Source organism: Microcebus murinus, chromosome 23, assembly GCF_040939455.1.
Source record: "Microcebus murinus isolate Inina chromosome 23, M.murinus_Inina_mat1.0, whole genome shotgun sequence".
In the NCBI taxonomy this organism is placed as follows: domain Eukaryota; kingdom Metazoa; phylum Chordata; class Mammalia; order Primates; family Cheirogaleidae; genus Microcebus; species Microcebus murinus.
In genome coordinates, this window is record NC_134126.1 from 33,607,818 (window position 1) to 33,622,803 (window position 14,986).

The 14,986-nt window shown below is 41.2% G+C and overlaps 1 protein-coding gene across 4 annotated transcripts in view; it reads right to left on the minus strand.

Moving 5' to 3' along the window:
- Positions 1-14,986, minus strand: part of PTPRC (protein tyrosine phosphatase receptor type C) — a 109,882-nt gene that overhangs the window by 10,775 nt on the left and 84,121 nt on the right. For all 4 annotated transcript variants that reach the window (XM_075996986.1, XM_075996988.1, XM_075996987.1 and 1 more), the window contains 9 exons: positions 13,600-13,709; positions 12,892-12,982; positions 12,725-12,801; positions 9,678-9,714; positions 9,502-9,599; positions 7,869-7,994; positions 5,787-5,944; positions 5,436-5,571; positions 3,231-3,380 (listed from right to left, as the gene is read on the minus strand). In XM_075996986.1, coding sequence (XP_075853101.1) covers positions 3,231-3,380; positions 5,436-5,571; positions 5,787-5,944; positions 7,869-7,994; positions 9,502-9,599; positions 9,678-9,714; positions 12,725-12,801; positions 12,892-12,982; positions 13,600-13,709 — 983 coding nt within the window. The remainder of the gene's footprint in view (positions 1-3,230; positions 3,381-5,435; positions 5,572-5,786; positions 5,945-7,868; positions 7,995-9,501; positions 9,600-9,677; positions 9,715-12,724; positions 12,802-12,891; positions 12,983-13,599; positions 13,710-14,986) is intronic.

Below are 14,986 nucleotides of genomic sequence, written 5' to 3' on the forward strand. Positions count from 1 at the left end.
GTACGTTGAAAGCACCAGACTGATGCTGATTACTATCCATCTTGCAAAGGCAATGGTCAGTTATTTTAAATTGTCAGACGTATGCTCTGCAGACACAGCACCCACGGGGGACTGGACACATGCTTCGAAAGCGGGTGCTTCATTTGCGCGCCCCTTCCAGACTGCTCCCCTCCCACGCACAGTCGCCCGTCGGTCAGCAGGACCCGCCGCGGCTGCTGCTGCCCAGGCTCACGCGGCTTTCCACTGTCCTCTCCTCCTACCTAGTCCAGTCCAGCCTCACTGCTTACTTGGAAAACGTCAACACTGTCTTAACAACCTCAGTCTTGCTTGCTCTAATCCTTCCAAAATGCAAAACAGAAGATGTCCCTGTTGAGATCTTTGGTAGCCTCCCATCGCCCTTAGAAAGCAGCGAACCTCCCCAGCCTATCGTAAGATGCCTTTAGGGACGAGCTCCAGACATCTCTCCAGCCTGGTCCCTACTAGCCACGCTTCACCCACACTTCAGCCCACGCAACGTCCTCAATTCTTGGAAGGGCCAAGTGGTTTTTAACTCTCTCGTCCCGACAGACGTGTTTTTTTTTTGTTTGTTTGTTTTTATTTTCCTGCCTGAACTACCCTTTTCCCCCTTTTGGCCACTCTGATAACTTTTCTCGCCCTGTAGGTACCAGTTTAAATGTCAGTTTCTTCTGGAAGGCTTCCCTGCCTAAAGCCTACTCTTTCCACCAGTCCTTAAATAACTATTTGTCAAGTGAATAATATTTAATAGGAATAAGTCTTAATATTCAATATGATGAATGACTTGAACTGAGAAAAATCTCCTCATGTACAATTCAGTAAGATTTTATGCACACACAGAGATGCATGTACGGGTTCATGTATGTGTGAACACACACAGAAGCATGTACGGGTGCATGTGTGAGTACACACACACATATTTTTTCAATATGGTGCCCACTTTCAAAGTATTGCATCCTGTTTTGAACTCTGTTTATGTGCATGTTATTGAATGAAAAGTAAATATTGTCACTGAATACTGGGCTCCTGGGACACACCATGCACTGCTTGGAGGGTCAGATGCTTTGGAGAGCAACACAGCACCTGTGCTCTGTGAGAGTGGTCACCTAGCAGCCCCTGCCTTGTAGACAGCACCCAGGGTTACAGGTAGACCTGATGGATCACCTTCATCTAGGACACAAAGGATTTTGCCTCTTCAATCCTGCTCGTTTCAGCACATGTCTAAGCCTCCCCGTGCAACCACACTCCCCGGCTCCCTAAGTGATCAGGTATATCCTCCAACACAGCCCTGTCTCTCACATCTCACCAATCGGCGTCCTCCTCTCTGCCCTCCGGTGCCCGTGGTCTGCCACCAGCAAATTCCTGTCCACCTTTTGTGTTGTGTTTTTGATTTTGCAGCAAGTGAAACCTAGATGTCACTTGAGAACATCACCAAGAACACTGGTAACCCTTTTAAGAGAAAGCTCGGTTCCCCTTCTCACTCCGTTGGCCTTACAGCTTGAAGAAAAGGCATGTGTTCTCTGCTTCTCCCTGCAAACCATTTCTCCTTCAGAAAAACCTAAATCTTTGATGTTCCTGCCATCTATACCACCCTCTCTCCACCACCCTTCACTTGCAGGTGCCAGGTGCCAATTTCTGGATTAGATTTGGCTAATTGCGTGCCCTTCTCCTCGAGGTTGGCCATCGCCCTTGGTGACTCCAACATTGGCAAAGTGCCCTGTGCAGCACTCCAATCTCCTCATCGCTGAGCTTCCGCACCTCCCACCTTTCCCTCCGCTCCGTAGCCATCCACTTTCATCATTCTACCTCTGGAGGTTTCATTCCAAACATTGCATCCCTTCTAAAATCATGATTTCAACTACCCCCGTTATTGAAAATTATCCCTATTCTTCCTAGTCATCTATTCTAGTACCTTCAAACTAGCAATCTGCAATTCTACCAAAATCTCCAAAATATTGTCTTCACTGCCTTCCCTCACATCCTTCAGGTGGTCACCGCCACGATCATTCATCATAAACACCCTCAACTGCTTTGCCTCCCCACTCTCAGACAGTCACTTTCTAAGCTAGGGGGGTTTAACCCACCTATCTGCGTACACCACTCCTATCCCCAGGAAGCTCAACGTCACTACAGAACACAATACAACCAACTGACCGATTCCTCTCTAAATGCATGACCATAAATTTCAAGTCATCAAACAATAAATTCTGGCAATCTTACTACCTTGGTCAGCGGAGATTGTTTTCCTATTTTGAGATAACTAATTTGTACTCTTTCCCCTTCCTCAAGCATTAGCTCTTTGCCCAACTCACTATGCTATCCCCCAACTCTCAGCTGATGATCGTGCATCCTATTTTCTTGAGAAATGCAAGACAATTGGGCAAGAGCTGCTTCGACTTCCCATCACCAAATCTACCAGCCAACTTGCATCTCTACCCTCATTTTCCATCTTCCTGTCTGCTTAGGTGAGACAACTTCACTGCTTCCATCAGGGTTGGAACTATTATCTGCGATCTGGTTCATACTATCTCATGCCTTCTCCCCACGCCCGTTTGCAAATCATTTTGACTCTTGTGCCTGGAATCATGCTCGGCACAAAGCAGAAATTCAATCATATTTGTTCAGTGAAAAAATACTGTCTTGTGGTGAACAAATATTCGTTCATAAGAATGCTTACCTTTGACAACTGAGCGATTTGAGGATAGCTATGCCAACTCTCTGAAATCATACTTAACTACATGCTAGGCTTGCTGTCAGAATCATTGCCTAATAAATAGGTGAGGACACCTGTACTTAACCTTTACTTTCTACCAACCAGCCCCAGCCAGTTCAGCTTCCTAGGCAGTCATAGATTGCTCTAATTATTTCCTTTACAAACCAAAAACCAGACACAGTTTTTAAAGGCGATATGCTACATTGCCTTTGGCAGACCAATATATACGCTGCTGTTTCGGCGCTGTATTTTGTATCAGCTTAATGGGGAATGGTTAAGATTGTTAGTGATAGAATCAGATTTCTGGGTTTAAACAAATCTCCTACATAATAGTTGTGCAAATTCAGGCATTTCTCTTAAACTCCCCTGTGTCCTAGTTTCCTTCTCTGTGCTCTGATGCTTATGGTGTGGAGCAAATGCAAGTGCAAAGCAAACAGCTGGAAAACAGATGGCACTAATAAAAATTACCCATAATTACTAATATTGCTATCATTATTATTACCTGGAATTCAGCTTCTACTGGAGATGGTTCACTGGGTGGATCTCTTTTCTTCATGTTAAGTAGATATGGATGTAATTCAGACAAGCTCACTTCTGTTTCTCCAAACTGATTGTATTCCACTAAGGCTTGATGGATCAAGATGTACTGTGCCTACAATTAAAAAAAAAAATACAGATAGTGCATTGAAAACTTAGAATCCTATAAGTCACATTCAAATAAAATACACATTCCTGTAATTTTGCTCAGAGGTTTTTTCTCAGAGTTTTCTGGAATATGAGCGAATTCCATTTCAGACCACTTTTTCAGGAAAATAAAATAGCTTGACAAATAGATTATTCATGTACTGTGTATTCATTGCTTTTTTTCTTATTCCTAAAAATTAAAAAAAAAAAAACATTGCCTGTTGCTTCGTTCAATGATTATTATTGAGTTGCTAAATCAAACTACTAATATATAAAACTGTAGGGCCAGGAGCAGTGGCTCACACCTGTAATCCTAGCACTCTGGTAGGCCAAGGCCAGAGAACTGCTTGAACTCCAGAGTTCGAGACCAGCCTGAGCAGGAGCCAGACACCATCTCTACTAAAAATAGAAAAATTAGCCGGGTATGGTGGCGTGTGCCTGTAGTCCCAGCTATTCAGGAGGCTGAGGCAGGAGGATCACTTGAGCCCAGGAGTTTGAGGTTGCTGTGAGCTAGGCTGATGCCACGGCACTCACTCTAGCCCGGGCAACAGATAGACTCAGTCTCAAAAAAAAAAAAAAAAAAAAAAAGTAATAAATTTCACAGTATATTTGAGAGAAAAAAAGCAAGTTGCTATGCCACAGAATACATTTTTAAAAACTTTTCTAGAACACTTTAAAATAGAGAAAATTATTTTTAAAAAATAACCCAATATGCCAAACCCAGATTTAGCAGCTCCTAACAATTTGCCATATTTGAATGCAGTATTTTTTAGGAAATATTCTATTTCTGATAAGTTTCTTTACTACCTCTTGTGCTCACTTTGGCAGCACCTGTACTAACATTAACTATCACCTTTAGTCCTCTCCGACTTTGGCTGTAGCCTTCCACTCTATTTTTTTCCCCCACAAAAAATAGTTTCTTTTTTTTCTGGTTTACAAACTGTTTTTATGCTTCTGTAATGTTTTATGGAAATGTATGTAGCTATAAATATATAAACATTATACAATTTGTGCTTTTCTAAAATATCCCACAAATCATACCCGGTATGTTTCATTTGGCGACTATATTCACTCATTGTTTTCATCTGGATATCTACCCAAATAGACAGATACAGACCTAGATTATTTCTTTCAACTACAGCTTAGCATTTGTTGTACAGAGATTGCACATGTTCACACTCTGTTTGCAAATCCCCCTGTGGATATATATATAGAGAGAGGGTGTTCCCATTCTCCTATTTATATATATTCAACAAGTTTTGCTATTCTAATGATGCTGAATGCGTTGAATATTCTCGTACATGTTTCCAGGCACGCACATGCGCAAATGCTTCTCATGGGTAGATATATACAGGAAATGTTTCTAGGTAAAGTACAGGCATGTTCAATAACGACCATCACTTACAACTCCTGAATGCACGGCATGTTTAAGGGACTTGTTTAAATGCTTTAGCTGTATTCCTCCTTTTGTTATAAGTCTGTGAGAAAACTTCTATCGTGACCTCCATTTTACAGATGACTTAAATGAGGCACTGAAACATTTTTTTAAAAAACTTGTCCAACGGTGCATAAGAGTAGAGGCAGAGTTTGAAACTTGGAAGTCTAGTTCTAAAAACTTTCTGGAAGTCTAGTTCCAAAAAGCAGGCTCTTGACCCCTATAGGATTCTGTCTCTCCAGTTTTAATTTGATGAGATGCCAAATCTGTTTTCAGTGTGTTTATTTTTTTTCCCCCAATCTGTGTGTGTAAATGGTATTTCATTATTTTCTTAAATTACATTTTATGGTCTTCTTTCTTTCACAGCAATTTTAGGCACAAATGCAAAATAATTCTAACTAGGGTGATTACCACATGTCTGAGTTTTCAAGAAATTAAAAAAAAAAAAAAAAACACAAAAACTATTTCCACCCACTGTTCCAAGTTGAGAGGAATTTTTGGATTTCTGTTAAGGCCATCAACCACCACCCCAGAAAGACATAAGTGCAAACACAGAGGTGAGAACAGTCACTGAAGGTGAGAACAAACCTCCACTTGAACCATCAGGCACCTCTGCTGCCTCAGTTTGACCACATAACCGTAGACGTCCACTTTGTTCTCAGCCTCCAGGCCCTCCAGCATGGCGTCGATGCCAATGTAGGTGCCTGTGCGCCCAACGCCCGCACTGGCAAGAGAAATGAGAACAGTGAGCGCGTGGTGGCCGTGGTGGGGGAAAGGAACCCAGGAGCTGCCGAGAGTGAAGCAAAGAGAAGAATACAAGTCTCTGCCATAGACCGGTCCCCAAATAGCAATTGCCATAGAAGAGAACGTCCCTGGCCTCCCAGCGCAGGCATAAAGGATGCAAACCGGCTGGGCGGGGCTGGGGGAGTCGGTACGCACCTGCAGTGCACGACCACAGGGCCGCTGAAGAAGTTGCTGAAAGCGTTCACCCTCCTTCTCAGCTTGAGTAGCAGGTGAGGGTCTTCAGGCACCCCGTGGTCCGGCCAGCTGGTGAACTGAATGTGAGTCACCTCTCTTCCACTTGCTTTTTCTTTTTTCTAGTGGAGATAATGTTTTATTTGAGGCGATTTTTTTTTTCTAGAGCAAACGACGTGACATAAACAAGCAGAAGGGAGGACCCACATAGAAATCTCCCCATGCAAACATAGACTGCTCCGGAGAGTCCACGATTCCTACGCAGGCATCCTGCAAGTTGTTGCAGCCAGGATTGCATTTTCCTTTTTAAATAAGAACTATGCATTGAGATGTCATGCAGGACTTGCGTGCATTACCCAGTAAGCGGTAACGGACTTACCAGTAAGGTAAGTAAGGTAAGGTAAGGGTAGCTGAAACTCCTGGGAACTTTCACGCTGCCAAGACAAACAAGCAAACGACAAACAACAACAGTAAGAACACAACAACAACAAAGGAGGTAGTCCTGGTAGGCGGGGGGTTGAGCGGATGTGTGGAAAGAGAGAAAGTGCAGGTCGTTCTCACAGCTGTCTGATATACTTGCACTTTGCTAGGCCGGCAGACAGGACTATCTTTCATGTGCAGAAAATGTGATTAATTATCTGGTTAGCACCGTTTTCGTATTCCTTACGCCTTTACAGAATAGAATCGCCAGCTCAGAATTTAAAGAGTGAATTGGGGAAAGTCAGCCCCAGATTACAGCTCATGTTGGTCCTAGTTTCAGGGAAACCACCAGAAGATGTGTAAACCATAATTCTCTGGCCAGGTATGAAGAGCCCCCTACGTTTAGACAGCAGAAGAAACAAACAAACAAAAAGAAAAAAACTTAAAAAAAAAAAAAAGTAAATATATTTTGATTAAAATTTTCTGATAGGAAATAACCGAATTGATTAAGAACAGTGACCCCAGACTGATCAATGCAACCAGATGGGCACCAGCCTGTCTGTGTACCCCCACATGTCTGGACTGGGGGGCTCTGTGGCTCAGCCCACCAAGCATCCAGCCACGAGCCATCGGCACTGTCCCTGCAGAGCCTTGGGGTAGCGGTCAGTAATGCCAGGGGAGCCCAAGAAGGCCTTGGGAGAAATCCGCAGTAATTCTGTTTTTCCCGTAGGAAATGTAACCGGACTATATTGTAACAAAACTTACACTACTAAAAGCCCTCCGACAAATAGAATTCAGAGAAAGTTTCAATGCCTTCTATAAAAGCTTGCATTTTTCTAGACAGCTCTATCAAGTATTTTATGGACCATAATCTTCGCACATTTAAAATGTACAATTCAGTGTCTTATAATTATATTCACAGAGTGGTACAACCACCACCACGGTCTGATTACAGAACATTTTTGTCACCACAAGATGAAAACCTGTACCCATTAGGAGCCACTCCCTGTTTCTACTTGACCCTCTGAGCCCTGGGCAGCCGCTAATCTACTCTCTGTCTTTGTAGGGTTGCCTGCTCTGGACTTTTCATACAAATGCAATCATATAATATGCGAAATGGCTTCCATTTCAACTGTTGTTTAAGGCCACACCAAACTCTTTATTTTCTGAACTAAATATTCTATTTCTGCTCTGTAGGTAGAACTTTAAAGTGTTCTCTGATTATGCCATTTGCATGAACATTCTTTCCATAAGAATGAGCATCCATTGAGAATAAGGACCACGTGTTTATTCATTTAATAATAACTTAATAATTATTAATTATTTTAATAATTAATAATTATTAATTGTCGAGACTTCTAGTGTAATTTTCCTTTTTCAGAATACTTCAAGGCTCACAGCATGGTGGATGCTTTTGATTTGACTTGGACCAACACTTCTCGACCAGTGGCTTAAACTTGACCCTGTTGGCTTGGGTCGCTGTTCTAAACCCAGCTTTCCCTCCTAAAGGTCGTTGAAAACAATTTTCCAAGATAGATTTAAATGTCTCGTATTTAATGCTCCATAACCGCATTTTAATAAAAAAAAAAAGTTTCAAAGCAAAATTGCTTGCTAAAACCGACTCACGTGTGTGATGTTCAGTTTTTGAATGATGTAATCAGGACACCGTTTGTGCTCCTCGATCTTCACGATCACGTCTCCGAAAGCCCGAGTGCCCTCTTCCATGGATGGCCAGTACTCTGCACACTTGTTCTGTGTTTTGAAAAACCATTAAGGATTTCACTTTTTCATCTAAGCAATTTTTTATTAAACTTTATTAAAAAAAAAACAAAATAATTTTCTTAAAACATTAGTATATTTTCCATTAAGCACATACACATCTTAAGTTGTGATGTTTGAGATGTGTTCTCTTTCCCATTAATGTACCCTGAAGAATACCCTTGATACTGCTTAGCAGAAAGGTGATCTTGCCAGGCTTAGTGGGATGCTAAAAGAGAACATGCTCAAGGCTGGGCGCGGTGGCTCACGCCTGTAATCCCTAGCATTGTGGGAGGCCGAGGCGGGGAGGATCGCTCGAGGTCAGGAGTTCAAGACCAGCCTGAGCAAGAGTGAGACCCCCGGCTCTACTGAAAAATAGAAGGAAATTAGCTGGACAACATAAAAATATGTAGGAAAAATTAGCCGGGCGTGGTGGTGCATGCCTGTAGTCCCAGCTACTAGGGAGGCTGAGGCAGGAGGATCGCTTGAGCCCAGGAGTGTGAGGTTGCTGTGAGCTAGGCTGACGCCACGGCACTCTACTCCGGGCAACAGAGTGAGACTCTGTCTCAAAATAAATAAATAAATAAATAAATACAGACATGCTCCGTGGTCAGTCAAAAGGATGTGATTGCTTGTGGTTCATTTCAGGCTGGAGGACAGAGAGGCTTATTACTCCTCCTAAAGTCATGTCATGTGATTCACCACTTATCTGCCCATGGTCAGTTTTGTTTTGCGTGCTCACAAGTACTTGTGAAGCGAGCACATCAAGTCCTTGTGAATACTCCTACTTGATGTGCTAACTTATAACAGCACTGAACTTACAGCACACTGCAAAGATACAGGGAACAACTAAAAGATGAGCAATTCAGCAGAAGTATTTAAATGTCATGCATATAAACATATATTTACATATGTGGAAATTTTATTATTCTACTGTGTTTCCCCGAAAATAAGACAGGGTCTCATACTTATTTTTCCTCGAGAAGACACCCTAGGGCTTATGTTCAGGGGACGTGTTATTTTCCCCCCAAAGCCTCAGCTTGCAGCACGCACAGGATGGCTGGGACCTGACAGGGGGAGCCGACCTTGTTGGTGGGGCTGCCCGCACCTTTGCGGTCCCCTCTGGGATAGTAGCTGTCACGGTGGGGCGGATGAGAAGGGCTGCTCGTCTTTACTGCCCCGAGACGACATGCATGGGTTGTGCAGATGCGCTGCGTAGCCACGCCCGTCACTAGGTCTTATTTTTGAGGTAGGGCTTCTATTGCACAAATGCTCAGAAATCCTGCTAGGGTTTATTTTATGCGTAGGTCTTGTTTTCGGGGGAAACACGGTATATGTAGAAAATATTTAAAGCAAATGCTAACACTGATGAAAATAGAACACTGTCTTGTTGCAGTCATCAAGCACATATATGTGGCTTTTTGAAATGCGATTCAATGCTTTGTTTTCCTAAACGTTATTTCCCTAACGTCTGCCCTGTGAATCTTCCCTGAGTTCTTACCCTGTTTCCTTCTTCACATCGAGTAACCATGACAATCACCGTGGCTTTCTGTTCCCAGATCATCCTCCAGAAATCGTCCACAGTTTCATCCCTGGGACCTAGGACAGAAACAAATATAAGCACAGAAGAAGCAAGACGATTTTTCAAAAACAATATGGGACCACCAAATACATTACCTTGTGCAGCAATGTACTTCCTGGGTTCTTTGAAGCCCTGTTCAAAACACAAAACAAGCATGTCATTAACCGAGCACTGAATTAGCCATTCACATGCAAAACTGTGACTGAGAGGAAGCTGCTTGAGACCCACCATTTCTTGGTTGTGAGTTTCCCTGGGCATTTTCAAATTGGTACGGGGATTTTATTAAATCGTGATCAGGCACTGAACTGTGCTAAACTTGTCAGTCAACACCGGCCGACCACAGTCACGGCTTTCTTGTGGCTTTGCTGTATATACGCCAAATAGGAGGGAGCAAAGATGGATTTCTCCCCCAAAGCCTTCTGGGGGACCAGGGCTCTGCTGGCACCTTGATTTCAAACTTCTCGTTTCCGCGACGGTGACAATAAACTTCTGGTGTTTTAAGACTTGGTGGTTGTGTTGCTTTTGTTATGTCAGTCCCCTAGGGAACTAACGCACTATGGAAATAGCTAAATACATCATTATAATTTGAAATCTGACTCTTTCAACTACCCCACTAAAAGTTTACATATTCAAGTAGGCCAAACGACACTAATAACAAATACAAAATTAAATTTCAATTTTTTTTCTTTAAGAAAATTTGAGAAACCACCTAATAGATCAGCATATACGGTAGCATGATATTACACCTTATCAACTATTTGATTGCAAAAAAAAAAAAAAACTATTTGATTTCAAGACAGGCTCTTACTATGTCGCCAGGCTAGAGTACGGTGACATGATCATAGCTCACTGCAGTCTCTAACTCCTGGGCTCAAGTGATCCTCGTGCCTCAGTTTCCTGAATAACTGGGACTATAGGTGCACATCACTACACTCAGTTATTTTTTTTCTGTTTTTGTAGAGACAGGTTCTTGCTTTTGCTCAGGTTAGTCTTGAACTTCTGGCCTCAAGTAATCCTCCTGTCTTGGCCTCCCAAAGTGCTAGGATTATAGGTGTGAGCCACCATGCCCAACCATTCAAAATTTTTTTCTTCTTTTAGCAAGACTATGCGGAAATAGGCAATTTCATACACTGCTGGTGGAATATATTAATAAATAAATTTGTATAATTCCAGTGGAGAACCACTTGGAAATTTCTTTTAAAATTACAAATGCATATACTATTTGGCCCTGAAATTCTTCTTTTAGAAATTTATCCTATAGATATATTGAAACTCATTGTGGAACAATATACCATGAATTACTATAAAAATATAAAAGAAGAGGTGAGGCACCGTGGCTCATGCCTGCAATCCTAGCACTCTGGGAGGCCAAGGCGGGAGGATTGCTTGAGCTGAGGAGTTCAAGACCAGCCTCAGCAACAGCCAGACTCCATCTCTACTAAAAACAAAAAATAGAAAAATTAGCCAGGTGTTGTGACACATGCCTATATTCTCAGCTACTCGGGAGGCTGAGGCAGGAGGATAGCTTGAGCCCAGGAGTTTGAGGTTGCTGTGAGCTAGGCTGACACCACGGCACTCTAGCTGGGACAACAGAGCAAGACACTGTCTCAAAAAATATAAAAAAAATCAAAGAAGGTTAAGGAAACACTCTAGGTTTGAGGTCAGCAAACGATAGCCTGTGAGCCAAGTCCAGCATGGTCTGATTCTGTAATTAAAGTTCTTTTGTTCATAGCCACACTGCATGTTGTCTAAGGATGCCTGGCCATTCACCTGCAGACCAGAGAGGCTGGGACAGAGATGTTCTGCCCTAAAAAGCCAAAAATATTTACTATCTGACCCCTTGCAAGAAAAGCTTGCCGTCCTCTGCTTTTCATAGTGATGGTGTATATACCCCAGACATATATATTTTTTAAGTGGCACAAAGCAGTGTGAATATTATATTAACATTTTTGCATAAAGGGGGAATAACAAATGTTGGTGTTTTCCTGCTTATGTGTAAAAAAAAAACTGGACAGATAAATGAGCAGCCAGTGTAGATGTTACCTCTCCTGGAAGACAGCAACATGGAGCAAATGGCAGATTAGGTGAGAAAAAGATTCTTCTCCAGCCCATTTATATGTTTTATACTATCTAAAATTATTTAACTCACGTAATGCAGTACTTATTTAACAATTTTATAATTAATTTTTTAAATATTTTAAATAAATTAACCATGCACAGATAATTGCATTTGGGGATAAATAAAACGAACAGATTGATCAGTGCCAATGAAGAGCACCCGCTGAGGGCCGGGCGCGGTGGCTCACACCTGTAATCTTAGCACTCTGGGAGGCCAAGGTGGGAAGATCGCTCAAGGTCAGGAGTTCGAAACCAGCCTGAGCAAGAGCGAGACCCCATCTCTACTAAAAATAGAAACTAATTGGCCAACTAAAAATATATACAAAAAATTAGCTGGGCAGGGTGACACATGCCTGTAGTCCCAGCTACTTGGGAGGCTGAGGCAGGAGGATTGCTGGAGCCCAGGAATTTGAGGTTGCTGTGAGTTAGACTGACGCCAGGGCACTGTAGCCTGAGCAACAGAATGAAACTCTGTCTCAAAAAAAAAAAAAAAAAGATTACCTGCTAAAAGGTAGTGTTGTGTAATCAAAGCAGGGTAATTTGGAATCAGGCAGTCCTGGGTTGAATCTCTACTCAAATCTTTACTAACTGTGCAAACAAGGACACGATAACTAATCAAACTGAGACTCCTGGTCCACCTGTACAATGAGCACACTGTATGCAGATGGCGCCAAAGTGGGGTTCTCATCAGAAATGCATCCGTAGATCATTTAGTCTAATATGCAGCACACAAAAAGCAGCAGAGTACGTTATATTAATTCTTAGTATAATTTTGTCTGTAGAGGAAAAACGCATTATAGCTAGTACCAATGAACTATGAATATTCTTGCAAATATTAGCGATTTTGTTGCTTACACCAGGGACATTATAGGCTCACTCTAAAACACCTCTAAGAACATTTCTAAAATCTTGCCAGGACAAAGAAGGAACTGAATGGGATGCATAGATACGAGAAAAATGCAAATCGCCAGTGACGCAATGATGGGGCGGGGCTGTAACTCGGCGGTTGTGTGTTTTAACTCACATCAATATAGCTGGCATTTATGTAGTTGGACCCCGCGTCTCCGTTTATCTCAGACAGCTCAACACGGTTATAGTCATCTGTTTAAAGAAAAGAGAAATAAACAAGTGAAACAATGAATAATCGAGCAGCCCAGATACTCAGAAATTCAACTCTCCATGAGTACTCACAAGGAAGGATGTCAACGTAACGGTTTTTGTTCTGGTTAAAGGGCTTTCGGGCATCTTTGATAGGAAACTTGCTAAACACACGTGGAATGCTCTGAAAGACACAAACATTCTTTAGGTCACAGCAGATCAAGGAAAAATAATTTCCCCCTTACCAACTATCATTTTGAGCAAATATGATATCCTATAACATGTTTTCTTCTTATGGATAAAGAAGTTGCTTATGGTAAGTGAAATAAATATTATTAGGAATTATGCAAAAAACACTTTTCCCCCTTTAAACATTACCTTAACACTTATACCCCCATAAATATGCTAAAATAAAAAAAAATGAACTGGAAAAAAAACATTAATGATGTACTACTTTCAAAACATATCTCATGAGTGAGGGTCAATTTAGAATTGGTTGTTGTGTCACTTTAAAATTCTTAAATGATTATCTAGAGCACAAGTGCTGAATCAGCCAAGTGTATTTTGTGGCACAGCTTCATAACACAATAAAGCATTATATTAAAGTATGACTAGCTCCATACTATGGTATTGTCAATCTCTATGAATGTCTCTTCTGGTTTATTAATATCTGCTTTGATTATGTTGCAATATTATGCAGGATAAATCATAAAGGAAAATGGTTACACAAAATGCATTTAACATGGCATTTTCTTGATGTGTGAATAGAATTTCTCATCATATATCAAGAGGAACACACACCTGAAATTCAGCCAGAAAGAGTCTCCCTTCATCAGCAATCTTTCTTTTGTAAGTTTCCAACAAAACATCTGCATGGATTGGATCCACATTCATCAGTTGTTTTTCATCCTCTGTAAACATATTAAAGATGCAGCACTAGTTATGTGCCTATCTTCCAAATTGGCATATAAATTTCAGTAAATGTACACCCTATATTCAATCCTTAGCTTCTTTCCTTCTCACACACATTCCACCTAAGAAATCTCACTTGTGTACATACTATAAATCAATGACTTCTAAATCTTGTACGTTAGCCTCTTCTAGACTTTATATTGTTCCTTCTAATAGAATGTCCTTCCCTATCTTTGGTGCTTAGAAAAAAGATCCCAGATCAAATATCACCATTGTAAGGACATCCACATTTCTTTTTGATTATATGCATTTTGTAACAGTTACCGTATTTATGAATGTATAATTATTATTTTTATTTGTGTTATTTCCATTTTAACTTATTGTAAAATATTGTAAACACACAGATGAAATAAGAGAATATGATTAATATCCCTATACGCATGACTTGGCTTAATTTGATCATCTGTTTATACTCATCATCTGTGAAACAAGTTACATTCACTTGTTACGCTTCCAGAATGTAAAATATATTATAGACTGTGTTTGTGAAATAACTTACTACAGAGTAAAAAATACACAGTAACCATCAAAAGCTATAATTGTCTATGGAATTAAAAAAAAAACAGTTTTAGAAGAATAAGAGAATTTAAGCTGTCACATGGAAAAAATATGTTTCTCCTACTTTTCCACGTATTGCTGGTAATATTTCTTTCAGTATTACCCATTTCATATTAATTATACCCATGTATTAAATGAAGAAAGAAAGTATCCATGAGGGTGGCACATTTATCTTATCCATGGACTTTCTATCCAATTAGAGCTATCAAACTGGCCGTGTGCAGTTGCTGCTTTGGTTGTCGGGAATCCTGGCATTCATTCGCTCTGAGCTGAGGACCACCCTCAGGGTTTCACCGGGTCTGAGCCGGTAAGTTCTAATGCATTCCAAGGTGCAATCAGCACTGATTTGGAAATAACGTATTTTATTGACACTCTCCCAATATATCTTGATTCATTGAAATTAAATATCCTACTCTGCTCAGATGCCTGCTACCCCTGTCTTCTTCATTCTTTCCTCAGCCTATCAAAACTAATCCTCCGGACACCTTATCTCACTAATTTATCTATTCCTTGGCATTCATTAAATGCCAAACACTCATCCAGGCACTGGGGTTAAAGCGGTGCATGAGAAAGGCAAACCTCGCTGCCTTCCCAAAGCTTACATTCTTAGTTGGGGGAGGATAGTCAACAAACAAATGCGTAAAAGTAGAACACAGTG